The sequence below is a fragment of the Cimex lectularius genome, unplaced genomic scaffold (genome assembly GCF_000648675.2).
Source record: "Cimex lectularius strain Harlan isolate CLEC.00 unplaced genomic scaffold, Clec_2.1 scaffold88, whole genome shotgun sequence".
NCBI classification, from domain to species: domain Eukaryota; kingdom Metazoa; phylum Arthropoda; class Insecta; order Hemiptera; family Cimicidae; genus Cimex; species Cimex lectularius.
The window spans coordinates 336833-360100 of NW_019392660.1; the positions used below are offsets into that span (position 1 = coordinate 336833).

At 36.3% G+C, this 23268-nt stretch overlaps 1 protein-coding gene across 4 annotated transcripts in view; it reads right to left on the bottom strand.

The window, feature by feature from the left end:
• The window catches only part of LOC106668030 (phorbol ester/diacylglycerol-binding protein unc-13-like), a 210494-nt gene that overhangs the window by 83051 nt on the left and 104175 nt on the right, over positions 1-23268 (bottom strand). For all 4 annotated transcript variants that reach the window (XM_024224843.1, XM_014396429.2, XM_024224841.1 and 1 more), the window contains exon 4: positions 13421-13523. In XM_024224843.1, coding sequence (XP_024080611.1) covers positions 13421-13523 — 103 coding nt within the window. The remainder of the gene's footprint in view (positions 1-13420; positions 13524-23268) is intronic.

Below are 23268 nucleotides of genomic sequence, written 5' to 3' on the forward strand. Positions count from 1 at the left end.
AAATATTTTCTTGTTGCCAGGAAGATTTAACATCACCTCCAAACAACTGTGCCATGCACAGCCCTAAAGGTAATATTCTGAGAATTGTCACTGTTTTATTTTCATCGCTGGGTAGTCACGACGGCAAAAGCTCCCACATGCGATCCACCCTTTTTTGGCCATCATGCGATCACAGAAATAAACGATTGATTGAGTTATTTAAATCGCCAACACATTTTCCTTGTCTTTGTAATATAGCGACATATTATTGTATAAACGGACCTCTTTTTGTATTTAAAAGCTTAATTCTGTCGTTACGTTTTCTAAAGTAATGAAGAATCAAAAGCATAATTGGCTGAATGTTTTGGTAAGTCATAGTATTTTGAGTAGTTTATATTGCATGTTTTTTACCCATATAGTCTTTTGAATTTTCCTCCCTTTTTGCCATTTTTCAAATGTCGTGTAATCAGGATTTGATTCTCGTCGACAAATGAAATGGCCATGGAGAGCTTTACTGAAGATATACTTCATTTTAACGTATTCAATTCACTAGTTTTCGTGGTCCGCTTGACCAATTTATATCTTTCAATTAATTAAGGTTTTTTGTTGAGATAAAAAATCAGTGTCACAAGCACACACGACCTTCAGCCAGTTACGACAAAAAAATGGCAAAAAGAAGGGAAAATTCGAAAGGTGAGGTTGAGATGGGAAGTTAGTGTCCGAGAGGGTCGAAGTCACGACAGCTCAAGTCGTAGAGCAGCGGCTTATCTAGCGTTGAAATGAAAAAGTTAGTGTCACGAGCAGGATTCAAACCCACGACCTTCGGCAAAATACGCAACCTCCCATCTCAACCTACCTTTTGAATTTAAAAAAAAGCAAAAAGAAGGGTTAATAGGGAGGTGTGGTTGAGATGGGAATTTAGTGTCCGATTGGATCGAAGTCACGATAGCTCAAGTGGTAGAGCAGCGGTGTATTTATCCGAAGGTAGTGAGTTCGAATCCCGCTCGTGACACTGAATTTTTCATTTCAATCAATACCTTACTAAAGATTAATTAATTGAAAAAAGCTTTTTAGTCAATCGGACCACGAAATATAATGGAATTAATGTAGAACAATGTTAACACTAATGGTAAACATTTAAAATAAATATAATTTGTTGATGTAAATGTAAATATTTGAAACAAATGTTTATTATTACATACTTCTATATCTCACACATTATTTGTATAGTCGTAGCAAAAATGTAAAACAGAAATGATATTTACATTTTTCAAAAGGAATATGAGTTATTTATTTTGAGAAAAGAACTGAAATGTAGAAAAATGTCAACTGGTTCGTTAAAACTAAAACATCGTAAGAGCAATCGAGAGCAAAAAGAGAAATCAAGGATCAATTAGGTTTAAACACTGCGAAGACAATTTTGTTTGTAGAAATATATAACAGTATATAACAGGTATGGTGATTACAGGCGTTTAAAGCTAAAGATAAAATCTTAATTTTTTTGTAATTACATGTTCTAGAAAATGTTTTTTAAAGGAAAGAGAATAAAAATGTACTTAATGCAAATACATTTCCCCTGGAATAAATTAGGAGGCGGAATCCTTAATTTCGTCTATCTATTACTCCAACGTAGTTTTTTCAAATAAAAAAGTATTTCGCATCAAAATGTTTTCTTGCTCGGGAAAGTAATTTTTTTACAGCATGTAATTTTTGTCGATTCTTTTTATCAAGAAGATTATAAAATTTGCTTTAGATAGACTGATTTCTTCGAAAAATAAGCATGCATCTATAAAGCGATTTTCTTTTGCTGGTTCATATTATAAGGTTGTCAAGCAAGTCACGGGACAACATCTTGTCATTTATCATAAAAACGGGGCTTAATAATAATAAATGTATTTGCATGGCAGGTGTCACCTTGGAGACGTTGTGTATTTACTACATAAGTTATTTTTATCTTAACTTTTAAAAATTTACATAATAGTCAAAATTATTTTACCCTATTTTTTACAGAATTCTTGATTAAAGTTTGCCAATTATTTTAAGTAATTATTTTCATTCTCTGTTTTATTGCAGCTTGCTTGTCAGCTTTATCAACACTTTTAATTCCTTCAGATGGTGGCAACCTCATTTATTTTTCTTCGTTGTATTTACCTTTTCATACGCGTGGAGAATTAACAAGAAAAAGAAGAAAAAAAAAGAATTTTGTTAATCCACCCGAGAATTGCGTAAAAAACGCAGAAAACAAACAGTTTGAGTGAGTAGAAATACTTTGATTGAATATAAAAAATATTTATTAAATTCACTAATTTCGTGGTCCGCTTGACCAATTAATACATTACAATTAATTAAGGTTTTTAGTTGGGATGAACAAAACTTGAAAAATGGCAAAAAGGAGGGAAAACTCATAAGGTAGGGTTGAGATAGGAAGTTGATGTCCGAATGGATCGAGGTCACGATAGCTCAAGTGGTAGAACAGCGGAGTATCTAGCCGAAGATCGTGGGTTCGAATCCCGCTCGTGCCATTAACTTTTTTTCATCTCAACTAAAAACCTTAATTAACTGTAATAAAAAATATTGTTTTGTATTGTATCAATTCACTTTTTTCCACATCCTTTATGTATTTGTTAAATTTAAACAATGTTTGTAAATCCCAGGCCCTGAAGATGATCTCAATAAAGATCGAAACGTTGGCACGATAAAGAAAATGTTTTTCTGAAACCACATCACACCAGACCATCTCACGATTTCTGAATAATCATTCTCCAGAATTGTTTTCAATGTTTTAATATTTTTAAAAAGGTTTTCACACATTGGATACAATTTCTGGAGCGATAGAAATCTGAGATCTAGTTGATATAATCGAATACAAGAAAACTCCAACTCGCAACACACACCTCCGGCATGTGCCTGCGGTTGTCTTTTCTTGGCTGTACGGTTCAATACGGTTAGTAGGAATAAATGAAAGACAAGATTTGTGCAATTCCAATAGCTTAGGCCTACCTATAATAAATTGCATTAAAATTTTAATTATAATATCCAGTCTTGGTAAACCGAACTTGCGCTAATACGAATTCGGGTTAAAATCCGAATCGCTGATCAGTACATATTCAAGTCTTTATTTTTTTATTTTACAAAATATGTATAACTTTAATATTTGAAAAATCTTTCTTTATCTTCTTCAAGCTACTTAAAAAAGTGTGTGAAACTCTCCCTCTGTTGTTCGTCAGCGGCCAAATACAAAATGGTGCCGGCAACAACGGGAATGGAAGATTGCCGATTGATTAGGTTATATTGATAGATGTCTGTTTAGGAAGAATTAAATGAAGGAATAAATAATGAACGAAAGGAGTAATTGAAGACTCACTGTTTAATGAAATTCCTAAGGGTTAGAAGTTGGATGGCGATCGTATAGGAGACCTGAAGGCGATGACGGTCTGCGAACGATGAACGCCTTTGAAGGCGATGAAGGCCGGAGAGCGATGAATGCATCTGAAGGGATGAAGGCTTGATGGCGATGAAAGTCTGAAGGCGATATGATGCGTTGGTCGAGGCCTAACTTCAATAGAGGCGATGACGATGGATGATGGAATCCAGGTGGCGATGTCATCGAGATGAGGAGTCTTCCGGGGATGATGATGGATGATTCGTTCGTAGGATTATGGTGATGGTAGATGGTTAAATGGAGATGAGATAAAGTTGAAATGTCGAATGAATAACGAGAGGAGAACGAGATGTTAACGAAACTGGGCGATGACTTGTGACTACGCGGTCGGGAGATTGGATGCATGCGGAATTGAAGATCGTATGGTGATTTGAAAGAGGAATCCACGGAGATTCGAGTGGCGATGAAACTTTAAGAAAGCAGCGATGAAAGGGAGATCTTAAGCGGTGGTTAATTACTGTTGTGCAACACTTTGGGAAGATAGGGCGATAGGAGGTGTGCTCGCTTCGAGAGCTGGCGAAGAAGAGAGCCCGAAAAAGGCTGGAAGGGATGGGTTTTTGAGGAAAAAGGAAGGAAGCGTGTTGTGATTGGTGAATTTTGAGAAGATAGGGGTTGTAGATAGATGGATACAGTGTTCGTCATAAATCGGGCTCTTCGCTGACGAAGACGCGCCCGAACACCCTCTTTTTTCGTTTCACGTTCATCGAATGAACCCTTTTCTTTAGATCCACTTCTGCATACTCTTCATTCTATTTTTCTTCAAATAACATTGCTACAGCAGCAAGCGCTTCAGTCGAAAAAAAATGGTAGTTCGTTGGTCTGTACTTGAGTGTGATTATCATGGTACTTAGTGTCTGTGCCGTGTCTGCCACGCTACGTGCTAGACACGCCCTTGCGCTCGTAGATATGAATCGATCTTTTTCCTTGTCCAAACTAGTACCCATCCTGTTTTCGTACGAATCCAATTCTCATCGCAGGTGATGATTCGATCGACGAAGCCCTAACTAGTTCCTCCACGAATTGGAAAGCGATGGGGTTGGAGAATGAAGACGCCGAGTTTAGGTATCGGCCGTAAATCGTGGATGGAGGAAGGAATTTAGGATTGGTCTATCCTTTTGGAAAGATTGTCAATCACAGCTTCCACTTCGAGTGTAGCCGTATTGTCGGATGTACCGTCTCGTCAAGTGAGGGTGCACTTTACTTAAAATTAAAAGGCCTAATTCACTTTAGGGATTAAGTTAAGTTTTATTGCTTATATTAACCTTTGTTTTCTTTGTTTGTTGTAAATATATAATTAGTTAACCTTTATTTCATGGTTATTCAGATATCGTGAGATGCGGTCGGGTAGGTTTCAGAAAAACATTTTCTTTATCGTGCCAACGTTTCGATCTTTTATTGAGATCATATTCAGGGCCTGGGATTTACAAACAATGTTTACATTTAACAAATACATTTAGGATGTGGAAAAGTGAATTTATACAATGCAAAATATATTTTACATTCAAACAAAGTATTTCTACTCACTCAAAGTGTTTGTCTTCTGTGTAACGATTAACGGTCACTAATCTCTACAAATTTATTTCATGGTTTGTAGTCCATAATTTAATTGTTAATTAGAGAGCCCTCCAGTTTCACGCGAACTAATCTTCTGGCAGCCAATACTTTGTTCCCCGTTGAAAGTCAAAGACTATATGGCGCTCGTGGATTTTATTTGTTATTATCTCTAAAGTTTTTAGACTGAATAAACTAAGACGGGGTTTATAATCTTGATGGCGCAACAAAAGAGAAGTGCAAATTTCAAAGCGTCGATTTCTTTAGTTAGTTTGGGCGGTACCCACTTTTCGAGCTTCTTTACCAATTTGCTCCAGATGCAACTTCCCGTGTTGTCTTACGTGAATTTTCTTCAATCGAAGTTTTGAGTTGGTCGTCTCCAAAATGGATTGCCTACTACAACCTTCCCTGCCTTCGACATGGAAATCTCCAAGACGAAATTTCTGAAACCAACGCTGCACCGTGCATTCGCTAATGCTTCCCTTATAGCATTGATGCTACGCGCGGTTTCTACGCACTTCACCGAAATTTAAATTCGTAGAAATAAATTTGACGAAAATTTAGTTGGACATATTAAATTTCATAGGTCCTAACTCCTACAAAATTCAATATAAACTAAAATCAATAGTTTTCCTGGTCCGCTTGACCAATAAATATATTTTGATTAATTAAGGTTTTTATTTGAGATAAAAAAGTCAGTGTCACGAGCGGGATTCGAACCCACGACCTTCGGCTAGATACGACGCTGCTCTACCACTTGAGCTATCGCGACCTCGATCCACTTGGACACTAACTTCCCATCTCAACCCTACCTATTGAATTTGAGATGAATTGGTAGAGCAGCGGCGTATGTAGCCAAAGATCATGGGTTCGAATCCCGCTCCTGACATGGACTGTTTTATCTTAACTAAAACCTTAATTAATTGAAAGGTAAACTAAAATGTTTTGTATAAAAGATAATATTTAGAAGTATTTATTATAATTCATAATCGTTCCAGAACGAAGTGCCCAAAAATTGAAAAAAGGCAATTTTTAGCAAAATTTTGATTATGGGGTCATTTATAAATCTAAATTAACTACTTTTTTAAGAGAATGACTAATACAAAACTTCATAATTATTTTGTGATAGCCGTGTGTTTTTGTGAATTAGTAATTGCAAAGGTTGCTTTCACTCAGCGTCGGACAAAAAAGAAAAGATAAAAATTGTGGCATAAGGTAAAAACGAAGTAAAACTTTTTTTACCAATAAATTGCATCACAAAATAACATTGAAAGGACATAATCAATGGACTGGAAATTTTGCGATGATTTAGAATTATCTAAAGTATACATAGTGACACAAATTGAGTCTTCGTACGTAAATAACGAAGATATAAAATAAAACATTTGAGGAGTTTTATTCATCTTTTTCCTCACTTCTAATAACATAAAATAGAGAACCCGTTAATGCTTGAAGAGAAATTTGTAATAAAAGGCATCCACGTCTGTCTGAAAGAACTAACCGAAATTTGCCCTTTTTTGTGAACATTCCTACTCACCTGCTCATTCCATGAAAGGTTTGCATGTCCTGCATTTACAACTCTACGGGACCCAACCGTCATAAAATCCAGGGGACTATCACCGCCGGGAAGCGGCCCGGAACTGAACAGGAACAACCCGAAGCACCGGGATCTCGTTTTCCCTTTCCAAACGACTCAAAGCTCTAAAAATCTACATAAATTTATACCATTTTTTGTGTGTGAAAAGTAAACTAATTATCAAGAACCCAAACTCTCAACTTTGAGTGGAATATTTAATTTACTATCTCACAACAGAACGTTTTGATGTGTGTTATAATTAACATTTATGGCTAACTAGTTTCATTTTTCAACTTTTGTTAAACTAAGTAGAGTAAAATTTTCTCCAGTAGGAGAATTGTCCTGTACTGTTATTATTTAATCGATTGTATATTTGTAAAAACTCTCTAGATATTGTAGTTAGATAGATCTGGGATAAATAAGTAATTGTTGCTCTCAAGCCTTGTTGAGGGAGTACTATTACGTTTACCCCAGCTATTAAATATTTTTTAAATCTCAAAGGTACATGTTTTTTCTTCTGAGATGGTAAGTAGCGGAGTGAGGCGAGCATGTCCCAGGCCAGACGACCCTGGGGAAGTCGCTCCGCCTCGCCACCCATCTGGAGATTAGGCTTAGTGTCTTAGGCTGCATTCAAATTGTTAATTTGCTATCTGACATATTTATACAAGGCTTGTACTACGTCCAGATTTTTCACTTTAGTCACAATTATACTGCTTCTGGTGGGGAAGGCTGTATCACTCAAAATCAGTGTGTGGTATAGGTTTTATCTATAGGGGGAGTGTAAGGGACATGCAAGAAGGACATGATCCATATCGGCCGTGGTCACTCCGTCCGAAAAAGAAAATATCATATGCGAACCTTGCTCTCTGTAAAACCTGGGCTCCATTGATGAAACAGGAAGTGGTTCCGATCCACGTGAAATTTAACGTATTCAACTCGGTATGTCGGCCAGTCATCTGTTACTGTTGCCAGATATGGGGCTATTAACAATATGAAGAAGACGACAAATTCCAAAGATTTTTTATTCGTAAGTCATTTGCTTTTCCTAACCCTACCCCAAACTACATGATTTATTTAGAAACGTCCACTGACCTGATTTACGTATATACCTTAAAACTTCACTTTTCATGTATTTTCAAAATTTTGAATTCCCCTTACATAAAATTGGCAAAAATAACTGCGATCAAAGTCATCAGGTATAAGACCACCTGGTATGCCCAATGGCTTACGCTCTTTCAAAGATCTTCAATAACCTGTCCCACCTTCGGAAAGCTTGCTGATTGGCCAGCTCTTTTTTTAGATCTGCTATCTAGATTCAAGGAACGGCATCGGGACGATTGCTTACTCCGAGATCATCCGTTGGTCGTTCTATTGAGGGATATTTTCCTCTTTCAGCCAGATGTTATTTAGTATATAGTATCCAGTAGTGATTGTTGGCGTTAACCGGGAGATAGCGGATCATATGATGCCATCGCATCCGGGAGTGGTGTTTGAATTTGATGATATCGCCCTTTTTAGTTCCAAGATGTCGAATGGTTTTCCGATCTCGGTGGTTTCTTCTGCTGGATTTATCCGTTCTAATTTCTTCTGTTGCGGACGGGGGAGGAGAGGCTGTCCATGAACTCTTCCATGCAAGATGCCTAGATTGGGGTCTTAGATAAGGCTACTCCTTTTATTTCCCATATCTTCTTCCACAGCCAGCTCTTTTTTGTATTTGAGAAATGCGCTCCAAGGTTTCAAAGAGATATTTATTGTTTTCTAAGAGAGCAGGTATTTTGTAAGTTTTCTAAATTTTTTATTTGTGAGTTTAAATGAATAACCAACTGTAATAAGACGAATTGTAATGAAGGTATGTGGTATCTTTTATTCGGACACTGCCGAATGGGACACTAATAAAAAATAATATTCAGCAGATCCTTGCTGCGCAGTGGAAATAATACAAATAAAAACGAAATCCGAATTACAACAAAAATTTATATTCCTTTATAAAAAATAAACAAACAAACTCAAAATCTTCGAAACAAAATATAAAAAAAAATCTCAATCAAAATAATCATACAAAAAAAGAATTAAAATATTTTCTTTTGCCAACCTGTTAACGATAGTTCATAATGAAGTAGACTCTACGACTGCCTTCAAGGTACTACACGTTATGGCGAAAGCAGCGCTAGTTTTTCAAACTATTTGTTTGGCAAATGAACTATTTACGTTTTTATATACATAATACACATCGAAATAACAAATTAATAAAATTTTCTTGACTGAACAATTTAAATAAATAAAAAATAAGATTTTTTCTAAATAAATTATTGTTTGTTTGAAAATTAATAAAGTTTACTTCATTGTTAATAATAATAATTTAACTTGAAAATTAAAACATAACAAAAAGATAAACAAAAAGTCAATTAAATCAAAATTGTCGTGATTTTCATGACAAGATGGCCACTCTCCAAAGAAAATGCCGTTTTCCCCGGAGCGAGGGTAGAGTTGATCAATCTCATTCTTGAAAGACGTTGCTGACTGCAGTGGTCCTGTTGACTGTGGTAGATCAGTTCATCGTCTGCTTGAGAAAAGGATGTCTTTTTTTTTTGTGAGTGCTTGACGGTTTACTTTCGTGGCATTTTTTTTTTTTTTTTAAACAGGTTAATTCAAAATGCATGATAGATTAATTGAGATACACATAATTTGTTTGTTTACATTTACTATTTACAATTTGCAGAATGCTGTGTGATCTGTTTATCAGTTCGGATTTATTTACCAAGTTTTGTTTACAAATAACTTATTCACGGTAGTCAGTTTTCGTTAGGCCCTTCTTCAAGTGTCGGATTTTTCTCGCATTCGGATATCCTTGAAAAGGTAATTATTAAACTATTTACGTTAATCTATATTCATTCTGACTACATTGTTGTATCGCCCTTAAATCTTTTTATTTGGGTCACATGAGCTCTCACTACTGCCTTTGTTTCCACATTTTCCAACACATACGAAACCTTGGACACAATGTTTTTAATTTTGAACGGACCATTAAAACGTGGCATTAATTTTGCTGTTATAGAATGTGCCTTGTCTGATAAATAATGAGATTTCAGCAATACTAAGTCGCCAATGTTGTAGTTCTCTCGTCTTCTGGCTCTGTCATAATTCCGTTTCATTCGTTCGTAAGGAAAAATAAATGATATATGAAAGGACCAAACCGGACACAGGAAAACTATACTTTATCAGAAATGTGAATACAATTGAACAAAATTGAAAAATGAATTGAATAAAAAATAATATTGCCTTTAATTTTATTTTATAAGTGAGCCAATTAAATTTAAAAATTTTTCAACAGTACAAACAAAATTGGGAGAAATATAAGAGAACTCTCTCACTCACTCTCTCTCTCTCCCTCTCTCTCTCTTTCTCTCAGGACTTGAGAGTATAACTATTTATCTAGGATCCCCCCAAAGATATACGGTCACTTCGACTATAACCTCTGATGGGACTTCTACAAAGTATACAATGGCGTAACGGCCACAATACATTTATTTTATTCTCTAAATGATCAGCCAAATTGGGCAGTTAATAAAATAAATAGTTTTATTGGGACTGAAACTAATAAGCATTTAATTGTTACTTTTCGTAATAAATATTTCAGATTGAGATCACTAAATGACGGCGATGTAAAACAAGTTTTTCTGCTACTACAATTGTTATAACGTATAAGAAACGTATTCTCATACATAAAAGCTAAAACATAAAATAAATGTGTCAAACACAACAATCCTCTAGACGTTTAATTAAATGAAATTGCGCATACCCTAGTTGTAAAACAATAAAATGAATGCACGTTCTCGAGTGAATATTTGCTTAATTCTACAAAATTGGTCCTCCTAGCTGAATATAGTGAACTTTTAAATTAATTAATTTGAATATAATTTTTTATAGTCCAAGCTGGTCAGTTTGACTGCTAAATTGAACTAAACGATCTGACATTTTATATCTGATACACCAAGGATGTCCCTTGGAGGATCTAGGTGATCATCACATACTTTGGGAAAAATCCCATTTATGTTGTTAGAGTGTAGATAATAGTTATTCGATCAGTCCCAATTATTTAACGGGTGCAATTCGTTGGGTCCATATATAGAGCGTGTAGTAGCATCAGGTGTCTGGGACCCCTGTTCCAAATTTTAGAGGGAACAGGGCTGTTTTATTGAATATAATACTTTATAATTATCTCGTCATATTTCACTTTTGTTTTAATTCTTCCTCTCACGACAGTTTTCCATAATACCCCAGTATGTCATACAATATTAATTGTGCTTTTCAGTTAATTAAGATTTTTAGTTGAGATAAAAAAGTCAGTGTAACGAGCAGGATTCGAACCCACGATCTTCGGCTAGATAGCCGCTGCTCTACGACTTGAGCTGACAAGCGTTCGTGACACAGACTTTTTTTATCTCAACTACAAACCTTAATTATTTGAAAGATACTAACTGGTCAAGCGGACCACGAAAACTAGTGAATTTAATAAGTTCAAATGAAGTATACATTCACTAAAGCTCTCCGTGGCCATTTCACTTGTCGCCGAGAATCAAATAGTTTACACGACATTTGAAAAAAGGAGGGAAAATTCAAAAAGGTGGGGTTGAGATGGAAAGTTAGTGTCCGACTGGATCGAGCTGGAGAGAGCTCAAGTGGTAGAGCAGCGGCTATCGCCGAAGATCGTGGGTTCGAATCCCGCTCGTGACAAAACAATTTAATTAATTGTTTAGATTTAACTTCATAAAAGCAGTGTGCTGTTTAAGTTATTATTTTTACCGCTACTAACAATCAGAAATATAGAACAAGAGCAGTGTTTATAATTTTAAGCTACGCACTGGTTCTTTGAAGTTCAGTTTAAAAGAAAGAAGGTAGAGCGATATGACGCCCCCGGTACCTGATTATAGGTAGGCATCGGCGTACACAACTGAGTAGCAATATAACGTTCACCATTTTGAAAAAGAAGTCAATGGCACGAGTGAGATTCGAACCACGATCTTCGGCTAGATACGCCGCTGCTCTACCACTTGAACTATCGTGACCTCGATCCACTCGGACACAAACTTCCTATCTTATCTTTCTCTCCTTTTTGCCATTTTCCATCTTTTTTTATATCTACTAAAAACCTTAATCAATTGAAATATATTAATTGGTCAAGTGGACCACGACAACTAGTGAATGTAATAAGTTAAAATGAAGTATATCTTCAATACAACTCTCTGTGGCAATTTCCTTTGTCGCCGAGAATTAAATAGATTACACGGCATTAGAAAAATGGCAAAAAAGAGTGAAAATTCAAAAAAGTGGGGTTGAGATGGGAAGTTTGCGTCTGAATGGGTCGAGGTCACGATAGCTCAAGTGTTTGAGTAGCGGTGTATCAAGCTGAAGGTCGTGGGTTCGAATCCCGCTCGTGACACTGACTTTTTTATCTCAACTAAAAACCTTAATTAATTGACAGAAATTAATTGGTCAAGCGGACCACGAAAACTAGTGAAATTATTACAAAAGTACCATTATTTCAAATCGTATTTCAACGACTGATCGGTCGATATTTTTCATCATCATAACAGAGGCAGGACACACTCAGGAAAAGAGATAACATTATTACCCATTCAGTAATCTAAAACTGACCATCCATCTTTAATTTTCATCACGTTAGGACTTCGTTTAATGCCGCCCTCCGCTGTGAGGACAGGTTTGGGAAGTACACCTCAAGTCTTGAGCGTGGGCAATTGATTCAACTGCACCCAAGCTAAGCATCACCTAAAAAACCGAGTGATCCCGATATTTATAAAATTAACGCAATTTTTCCTTTGTTCAACATGCAAACAGGATCCAGGTCTATTGATTATTTATGTCCCCCATGGAGCAAGAACAACTATTAGAGGAAACTTACTCAAAAGTTTAGGAATGTGTACTTGTATTATAAGTTTTAGGCGCATTATCTTTTGGAGAGGGCTCCAAAAGAATAGCCATCAAAGAAACATGCACATCCAGTAAAACTATTGCCTGTTCAGATGGAACTAAGAAGCTATGCACCACTAAATATTACGGGAATGAGCAAGGGGACCTTGACTATTTGAGTAGTTATCAATAAACGAGAGCGTAAACATTAAAATGTTATTGGGTAGCATATGTTCACTTGTTCTGGAACAAGAAGGGTCACTTGTATTTAAATCAGTAGTAAGTGTTAGATGTATCGACTGCTTTTATACTCAAATACTCTGATCGCGGTATGATCTTGTTAAAAACTGAATTCAGTTGACATTGCCAAGCATTCGAACTATTTTAACGTCATCATCAGGGCAAAACCTAAATCTGTCTATCCATTGACATAATTAAGTTTTTCACAACGATTTCAAATTTCTCTATGTCTGACTTAGTCCCAATGTTCGAAAAAACTGCAGTGTCTGTTAAAAATGTAATCATGTCAATTTGTAACCATAATCTGTAACATTGTTTTGCTCTGATAATAGTCTTAAAATTGCTGGAAAGCTGGGCAGTAGCAATTTAATTTAGTCTTATGTCAAGACCATACCTTGATCCAGATTTTGTGTAATTAAACCCATCGTTTCGTTATATCGCAGAACAGAACAGTCTGAAACAAATTTGTTTTAAACCTTTTGATTCAAACTATTGTACATTCTTTGGTTTCGTTTTACGTATTTCATTCATTATCAAGAGAAGATATAATCACATCTATTCATCTTTTTAAAAAAGTTGTATATTTTGTGTTTTCAAATTATAACGCAAGATTAATGACAACGTTATTTTAGTATATTATTTTTTATTAAACTTTTCGTTATAAATGTTATTTATATGTATAATTATCGTTTAATTATACTTACAATAGGAAGTCTTGATTCCATGATGGATTTGGGCCTTTAACTGTTACCGTTGTTGACTTCACATTCTGTAGTTTCAGCGTGACGTATGTGTTAAATTGGATTCCTGAAAAATAATATTTAAAAAAATTAAAAAAGAATTGTTTTACAAGTAAAAGTAACTTGTTGCTTTTAATCAATCAAAATAAAGTGAAATTTAATTTTAAAAATTATAAAACTTAGAAATGGATTTATGTTTTATATAAATACGTTATATTTTTATTCAAATCTAATCATTCTTAATTTAATTATCGTTCTATATTGATCTATGATTGGGCTTTTAATCAATCAAAATAAATAAAGTATCACATTGATTACTTGTGTTTATAAAATCTTTATGAATGTTCTCCTTATAAAATGATATTTTTTTTTACTTTTTAACCATACACTCCTCGCCAGGAAAATCACCATCCTGAGATGTTAAGATAATATTTTGTTTTATAGCTTTTTTTAACCAAAAATAAACCCTTTTTTTCGAGTTCGGTTACATATATATAAATATTATCTCTTATCTCTTACGCCGCTAATATTATTTATATTATTATTATTATTATCATAAAAGACTATTAGAGAAAAAGGAAGAGGTAAAAGAAGACGAGAAACCGTCTGAATACGAGAAGCCCAGTGAAGGCGGTGCCAACGGCGAAGTCATGGAATAGGAGGCAACTAAGAAAGAAGGAAAGGAAGAGAACGAGAAGGAAAAGGACGAAGTAGAAGAAGAAAAAGCTTATCAAAACGACGGCGTCAAAGATCAACCGACAGAAGTGAAAAAAGTCAACTCAACAACCAAGGAGGAGAATGAAAAAGAGGAAACAACACAGTAGAAGGGGAAGGTCGAGAGTGAGAGAAAGGAGAGAAAAAATATTAAAAAGAAAAGAAGATACGTCGTTTTTATCATCCACATTTTATTATCCGACAGTGAAAGTGGTGAATCAATTTGTGGAAAACTCTGGTTTTTCTTTCTTTTTTTTCTTTTTTATAATTTTATTCACATGTATATACGTACTTACAAATTAAAAGACAAAATATAAACCGGCTAGCCTGATGAAATATTAAGCATGGATTTTATAATAATTTATAATTTTAAAAAAAATTAAACCGTTGATGAATTTTATGCTGTAAATTCACTAATTTCATGGTCCGCATGACCAATTAATATATTACAATTAATTAAGGTTTGTAGTTGAGATAAAAAAGTCAATAGCACGAACGGGATTCGAACCCACGATCTGCGGCTAGATACGCCGCTGCTCTACCACTTGAGCTATCTTGACCTCGATCCCCCCGGTCACTAATTTCCCATCTCACTTGTCGCCGAGAATCAAATAGATTACAGATTTGAAAATTGGCAAAATTCGAAAGGTGCGTTGAGATGGGAAGTTAGTGCCCGAGGAGATAGAAGTCACGATAGGTAAAGTGGTAGAGTAGCGGCGTATCAAGCCGAATGTCGTGGGTTCGAATCCCGCTCGGGACACTGACTTTTTTATCTTAACTTAAGACCTTAATTACTTGTGTTGTTATGTTTTGTGAAAAATATTTTGTGGTAGAAACGACACTTTTTTCTCTCACCATTATAGTTTTCATCAGTAATATATCCGTCGAACTGACATTATTTACTAAAGAATAATTTTAGAAAATCTAGTTTAATACATAACAAAAGAAATAACTTATTCAATTTACTAGTTTCGTAGTCCGCTTGACCAATTAATATATTACAATTAATTGGTCAAGCGGACTACGAAATTAGTGAATTGAATAAGTTTAAAATGAAGTCTCCCTTCACTAAAGCTCTCCGTGGCCATTTCATTTGTCGCCGAGAATCAAATTGATTACACGACATTTGAAAAATGAACCCCGCTCCTGCCATTGTCTTTTTATACTGTAACATGAAACCTGTAAATGTTTAAAATTTCTCTTGACCTCAGACCTATTTTAAGAATAAATAACCTTACATGTAAACTTATGTAGCATCATTGTTATATAATATTATTTTATTTATTTATTTATTAAAAAAGTGTCGGTCTAGCAAAATAAACTCTTGTCCTACCGACTGCGCCAGTTACTTGTGTTGACTAATTAAAAGTCTTTTTTTTAAACTTTATTAGTTATAAACACAACTTATAGTTTGAAATGGAACCTTTCCAGTTCAAGGATAAGATTAATCTAATTTTGTCTTTACAAGTGTAATGGGAATAGTGAACAGGGAAGGGTTTTTTGCTTACAACACGTTCCCCGAATCTGTACAGTGGCAACCTCATCTGTCGCTGAATTAACGGTTTTGTGCAGGTATTAATTAATAAACGAAATAACAAGGTCGTAAAATCAACTCAAATCAAAAAACCGGAGAGTCCCGTTGTAAGAAGTAAAATTATTAAAACAACGGCGCTAAGTGCCGGCTAAACCCGCACAGTCTGGCGGTCTTGAATTGTGTCTCATTCAGCGCCGTATTTTTATTTTTTATTTAGTAGGTACTAATTTACTTTATGTGCAAAACAAGGTAAGAAAATAATAAACAGGATAGTATTAAATGAGATTAGATGTGTGTGAAGTTATAAAAACAAAAAATCACTCAGTAAGGTAGACATTTTTTTAAACGAAATCAACCTCAACTTCAACATTAATCATATTTTAAAGTTCATAAACACAAACGTTTATAGCTCTTACTAAACATGATTTGTAATTTGTCAGTTCATCTCACAAATTAGTAATTGATTAAATTTTACTGAACATTAATTGTGATTGGTCATCATATATTGGAGAAAAAAATTATAGACAATAATATTAGCGGCGCAAGAGTGAAAAAAAGAACTGTGCAGGTGAGGACGGAGGAACGACTTTTCTAGTAAGAGTAAGCCGGTTTTCATAAAATTGCGAGGAACCTAAGTAACAGAGCGAGCAGACATTTCTAATCTGAATATCAGTACTAATCCATCTCTCTTCACTGTCTTGTTGGCGGTTTTCATCTTGTAAAAATGAGTGCATGTGATGGGGATGGGACCAATGATACCGACCAGTTTGATACCGAGCATTGAAGTTGACAAGTTGACATTCGTGGGGACGGTTCTCGACGACGTCGACGCCTCAGAGGTAAGTTTGCAAACATTTCCAAAGAACAAAAACATTTATTTGTAAGTCTGGTTGAAAAGGGACATTCTGTCAGAGATGGTATTTCGACAAATTTCATTCTGGTCAAAAAAAACTCAAAAAACTAGATGTGGGCCAACCCCCTTTGGGATAGGTGGACTCCTTTTTTCTGAGAGGTCTTTTGTAGTGAGATTTGGTGAAGGCTTAACGAAACCTGTCCACGTACGATCTGGTGTACCGCCGGGCTCTCATTCTGGTCCGATCTTTTTTTTTTTTTTTTTTTTTTTTTTTTTTTTTTTTTTTTTTTTTTTTTTAAATGACCTCGCCTTTGCTCTCATTAATTCTTCATTTTCATTGTTAGCAGACGATTTGAAAATTTATCGCCTTGTCGAATCGTTGAATGATTGTATTCTCTTACCAAATGACTTGAGTCGCTTTTGGCTTTGGTGTACGCGTAATAATTTGAAATTAAACGAAAATAAATGTAAGATTTTGATGTTCATCTAGGAAAAAATAATACGATTACGACCGATTCGTTTAGAGTATCGAAAGTTATCACATTGACGAGGTAGATACTATCTCAGATCTCGGGGTTATTTTTAATAAGAATTGTGATTTTCGGGACCATATCCATGCCATTATAAATAAATCGTTTAAAAATTTAGGATTCGCACTCAGGCAAACTGCTGACTTTAAGAACCCTTTTGCAATAAAATTACTCTATCAATCTCTGGTGCGCAGTCACCTAGAGTATGCCAGTGTTGTTTGGTCGCCGAGTTTTTAGATGGGTCTTACATGACAGAAAGGGTAAAGCCACAAAATACCTGTGTTACAAATTATGCAATCATAGGAACTACCACCATTGCTCCTATGAAGCCAGACTTCCTTTAGTAGGCCTGGATTCTCTGGAGGATAGAAGAGTTTTGGTTTCCTAAATAAGATCCTACACAATTTTATTGACTCCCCGGAGATATCATCTTGTTGCTTTAGGGTTCCCAGCATCAACTACAGACCCATGAATTGTTGGGTACTTCACGGCACAGGACCAAATACGGGTTACAGTCTTCAATCTCCACAGCTTTGCATTACTTAAATTCGCTATCAGTGCGGACCCCTTCTCCTCGTCTCTTCAGATCATTTAAAAAAAATATTAAACGTGCTTTAAAATGTAATTGAGGGTTTATTTATTACTTTTGTTGTGCTATTTATTAATCTATTTATAATATTAATTTTTTGTTAAAAGTGTAAGCGCTTATTTTTATATCCTTTTTTGGTAGTTTATATTGTAATGATTGTTTTGTTGTGTTGCTTGACTGTCCTATGCTTGGGTACCTGACCTGTTTGGACTGTAAATAAATAAAAATATAAATTTGAACCTTAATTCTCCAAACATGTTTGCCGCAAATACAAATTAAATAACTGTACAGTGATCACAAAAAAATGACGAAAGGCAACGCGCAATCCCTTAACCGACGATGTTCTGGCCGCGAGTGAGCGTGTGGTTAACATCAATATTAGGATGGTCACTTTTCATAGAGGACTGATCCGGTTTATGATTTCTTTAAAAGTAGCGTCTGTGGATGTAAACCGGATTTACTCTCTGGTCACCATCGACAAAAGCGAACGATTTGCTTTGGAGTTCTACCAATGAACTCCTGAGAACCGCTCAAAGTCGGACTAAACCATGATTCACTTCCACCTGAGAAGAAGCTAGGGAAGATCTAAGGCTAACACACGAGAAATCATTACTGTACCTAACATGCGTGGTAGAAACACAGCTCCTGTACTTGCTATTAATAACCAGCAAGTTGTTCGTTCTTCCGCTGGAAGTAGCAAATGCGGTCGGTTTCGCACGTTTTTGTCTGTGCATACTTGACCAAATGTCTCTTTAAGTTTTATTTCTCATTGATAACGCTGCATACACAATACAGCTGATCTTTGAGCTGTAGTTGGAACTGCATCACAATCAATCTTCCACCGCACTCGCCTACTCTTAACCCACCAGAACATTCCTAAAATCAAAGCGACTGCGAAGTGTGGGTTGGGAAATACTACCAACAAACGGGAGCTCGGTGAGGTCATAGATAGACAGTGTTAACTGTATTTTACCAGTAGACTGCACCACTACGTCATGGAGCTGGTGCTGAAGCTGCGGTATGTCTTCTACATCACTAATCTAACAATATGTATATATATACGATATAATATTTACGAATACGATATAAAATTAACCAATCAATATCTTTCGTAATTAATTAAGTTTTTAGTTGAGATAAAAAAGTCAGTGTCACGAGCGGAATTCGAAACCACGATCTTCGGCTTGATACGCCGCTGCTCTCCCACTTGAGCTATCGTGACGTCGATCCACTCGGACACTAACTTTGCATCTCAACCCGTTTTTTCCCCCTCCTTTTTGCCATTTTCAAATATTGTGTAAATCTATTTGATTCTTGGCGACAAATAAAATGGCCACGGAGAGCTTTATTGAAGATGTACTTCATTGTGACTTATTAAATTCACTAGTTTTCGTGATTCGCTTGACCAATTAATATCATTCAAATAATTAAGATTTTTAGTTGAGATAAATTTCATTGTCATTTGTCGCCGAGAATCAAATTGATTACACGACATTTGAAAAATGGCAAAAAGGAGGGAAAATTCAAAAGGTGGGGTTGAGATGGGAAGTTAGTGTCCGAGTGGATCGAGGTCACGATAGCTCAAGTGGTAGAGCAGCGGCGTGGGTTCGAATCCCGCTCGTGACTGACTCGTTTATCTCAACTAAAAACCTTAATTAATTTCTTAATAAAGAATGTGATTCTAGCTGATTCGACGCGGCTTACATGACTTATTATGACACAGCTAAAATAAACAGAGTAAAGAAAAAGCGCTATCCAAAGATAAGAAAAATAAAAACCGAGTGAAAAGTATATGGGAATAAACCAAGAAAAACATTTACCTTTCGTTTGTTAGTAATCAATGATAAATTATGGATATGATTGGTTTTCAATACCTTCCATAGAACAAATAATACATATACAAAACGTCGGTTATGGTCCAAAACAAAAACAAAAACTTAGAGGGGTAATTGTATACCTGGCAATAATTTTTAAATTATAAATTATGGGTACCAACCTTATCGTCAGTTTTATTTAAATTCAACAATGGTTAATTTTTTATGTATTTAATGTTAAGTATTGGCGCCCTTGAAATGACGAAAACATCATCTTTTTTCAAAATATCCCTTTTGGGACAGTTTTCACTTGCCAAATGCACAACTCAAAATTCGTAAATTAACAATATGTCGTATAAACTGTTTATTTGACACAATATTTCATTGGTTAAATTATAGTACAATTTTACAGTTTATTCATAATTGATAAAAACGTTCACTTTTTATGTGCCCAAATTCCATCTATAATTATGACGAATATATGATATGACGGAAATAAAACAGGGGAAAGTGAAAAGAAAAAGAGGATGGCTTTTGCTCGGTGAAACCTACCCTTTTTCCTCCATTAGCCAAGCTGCAATATTTCAGACAGTTTCCCTTACAGGTTCTCAATCCTGGATCTGGCCGCTTCCCAATAACGAACAAATCGCACGTTTAAAATTTGTGTCCGTTCCATTTGTCTGCCTTATTACAGGTTCCTGTTGAACAATAAGGAGACATTGGATGCCATATACTTAGCTGTTTGAGGTATTTTACCAAGCATTGTACTTTTGTCTTTCTATTAAAATATTATATTGTAAACCGACCTATCCCAATAATTTTGTCGTTTCTACCAAACTGGACGACCTATCCTTATTATTATATCTGTATTTTTTAAATTATATATATCTTTTTTGTTCCTGCCATCCTGCCCGAAGTATCCTCATTCGCAAGTTATACCATGATATACTAAACCCAACCCAGGTTCCTAGTAGTGAACCCCGGAAAACTTTCGTCGACGGCCTGAGGGGATGGTTGGTAATTGAACATCCACGTCTTGGCACGGTGCAAATAGACTGTTTTCCTACCCTTTAAGTGAGGTATTCAATTTCCCAGACCACACTTTCACTAAACAAAGTCCTACCAACCAACCTCCCCCCATGTCCCATAACACGTCACCATCCACTATCCCCTCACATACATCTTGGGCTATACAGAAAATAGCATTCGCCCCAATCAAAGGTTTTATGCGAAGCGTGCTGAGTGACTCATTGACAGCCGGGGTTCAGTGCTGTCTTGAACGGTGCCTTTACCGGGGGACATAAGAGAGTAATTTGCCTTATTCTACCAAGGGGAGGGGCTCTGACGGAATGGATCATACAGTTCCCTAGATACTCGTGGAAATCTTATGAGTTAAGTAAAAAAAAAAATCAAACAAACCTGAAGCAGGCCATCACTGCTTCAAAAACACAATCTGGAGACTAACCATCAGATGGATGTTCAGTCCACAGAAGAAAAAGAAAACCTCTCTCTATCAAAGAATAAGCAGAAGGACCGGTATCTTCAAGTAGCAAATCAAAAAGACCCTCTCTTTGGAAACTAAAAGGGTAGAAAAATGTTTTCGCAGGAGAGCCAGGCGGATAAGTCGATCCTCTCAGGCAAGGTTTAAGGAGTGCTACCTGGGGGAGATATGATCGGGAAAAACGCCCAAGGAAGCAAGAAAGATGGTCGATGATAAGAAGGCCAAAATCCAAAAAGAAAAACTAGAAACAAGTGCAATATTCATCCACCCATTCAGTAAAAGGGCTAGAGAGCCATCTCTAACCTCAAAAGAACTCATACGAGAAAAGGAAGTGAGGCCATCCAACCCCAGGTTAAGCATAGGGAGAAAGTCTTTTCTCCAAGCATCACCGCTGGACCAACAAAAATTATAATGGTGGCTGTGCAATCAGAGGAACACCCTATTGTAACACTGACTACAGAAGAATTAACTCATCGATGAAATCGCGAAAGATGGGAAGCCAAAATACAATTTGAAGGAATACACTTCAGGCTAGTGATGACGGTCTCGACTGCCATGATGGCAAAACTAAATATTGGCTACAGAAGATAACTTCCAAATTGGAACGTAACAGAGGAAATGAATTAGTAGTCAGTGTCGGAGAGGACGTGCTTAGACCTCAGTCGATTGCAGTGTTCTTTCCTAGGGCAAAACTTGGAGAAGAACAGAAAACCCAGAGGAGTGGAAAGAACACACAACAAATGCGGAGGTGCTTGGGATTGTCATAATCCTGGGCATAGAAGAAGTTTCCGCAGAAACGGTAATAAAAAGTGGACACTCTCAATTGTCGTTTCGGGAGGATAACTATAAAATTGAAAGAAGGAGAGGAGAGGATACAAAAAGGGAGAAATCCCACACATCCACCCCGATCACCCCACACATTCCATCCATTCAATAGGAGCAAGCTTCTGTAGTGATGCCACCACCTATGGAGACTACTTCACAGGTAATGTTGAGATGGAGATCGATCAAGTCCTCCTCTGAACCCAGCCACTCCTCTTCAGCCAAGCTCAAGAATCCAGAGCAACGATTTCTTCCTATGCTTAACCTGGGGTTGGATGGCCTCACTTCCTTTTCTCGTATGAGTTCTTTTGGGGTTAGAGATGGCTCTCTAGCCCTTTTACTTGATGGGTGGATGAACATTGCTCCTGTCTCAGGTATTGGTGAGGAGATACCTCCTTCTCCCCCAATAGAATAAACAAGCATGGAGAAAATGAGAAGGCTCCGGTGAACATCCAAGTTGCTAGGATGTTCACCGCACAACATCAATGGGCAATTATCATGCAAAAACCCTGGCAGTAGAAAGACAAATCAGAGGTTTGTCCAGCAATGACGGTAAGGTTGTATTAGGATCCCAGACAGGAAAATCCCCGTGCTTGCATACTAATCGGGAAAACACTAATTATTTCTGTCTTGCAGAATTCATGTCCAGAGATCTAGTTCCCATCAAAATGTAGATAACAATGGATGGGAAAAAAATTGAAGCATCGCCCTACATCCCAAAAGAGGAGAACCACCCTCCCCAAGAAACCTCCCTCTACTGGTAGGATGTGACGGTAACGCATATCCTTAAGCAACAACAACAACAAGCGAGGTGAGTCACTCATAGAATTTTTGGTGAAGGAAAAATCAGAAATTCTTAGCTCAGGGTCAACCCCCACCATTGTCACCAAAGCGAGACGAGAGGTATTGGACATTACCATTTGCAGCTATGCCCTACACAATGTATACGGAATTGCGCGGTTTCTGGTGAAGAATCAATGTTAGACCATAGAATAATAAGGTTTGACATTGAAAGAGAAAGGATAGACCCTACACCATATAGTGCCCTTGAAACACTAACTGGGCAAGTTTCATTGAGATAGTACATCACACTTCAAACCAAGCAACAGCGAAAAGAACACCAACCTGCAATGAATTACAACTTACAGTTGCAGAACTCACAGGAAGTATAATTAAATTATGCATATGAGTCAAGCTGCCTGTGAAGCAACCCAAAATAGGACAAGAACCACCCTAGAGGAACAAAGAACTTGGCAAACTAAGAACTGAAACCAGAAGAGCATCCAACAAAGTAAAACTAACAGGCAAGTAGGGAGAATACAAAAGGTTACTCACTTCATAACTAACTATAGAGCACTTTATAACTAACCTATAGCCACACTATACGCTGGGCGAATAGAGAAAACTTTCACAAATTGTGCGGAGAAATCTTTAGAAGATTACATGAAGTACTAG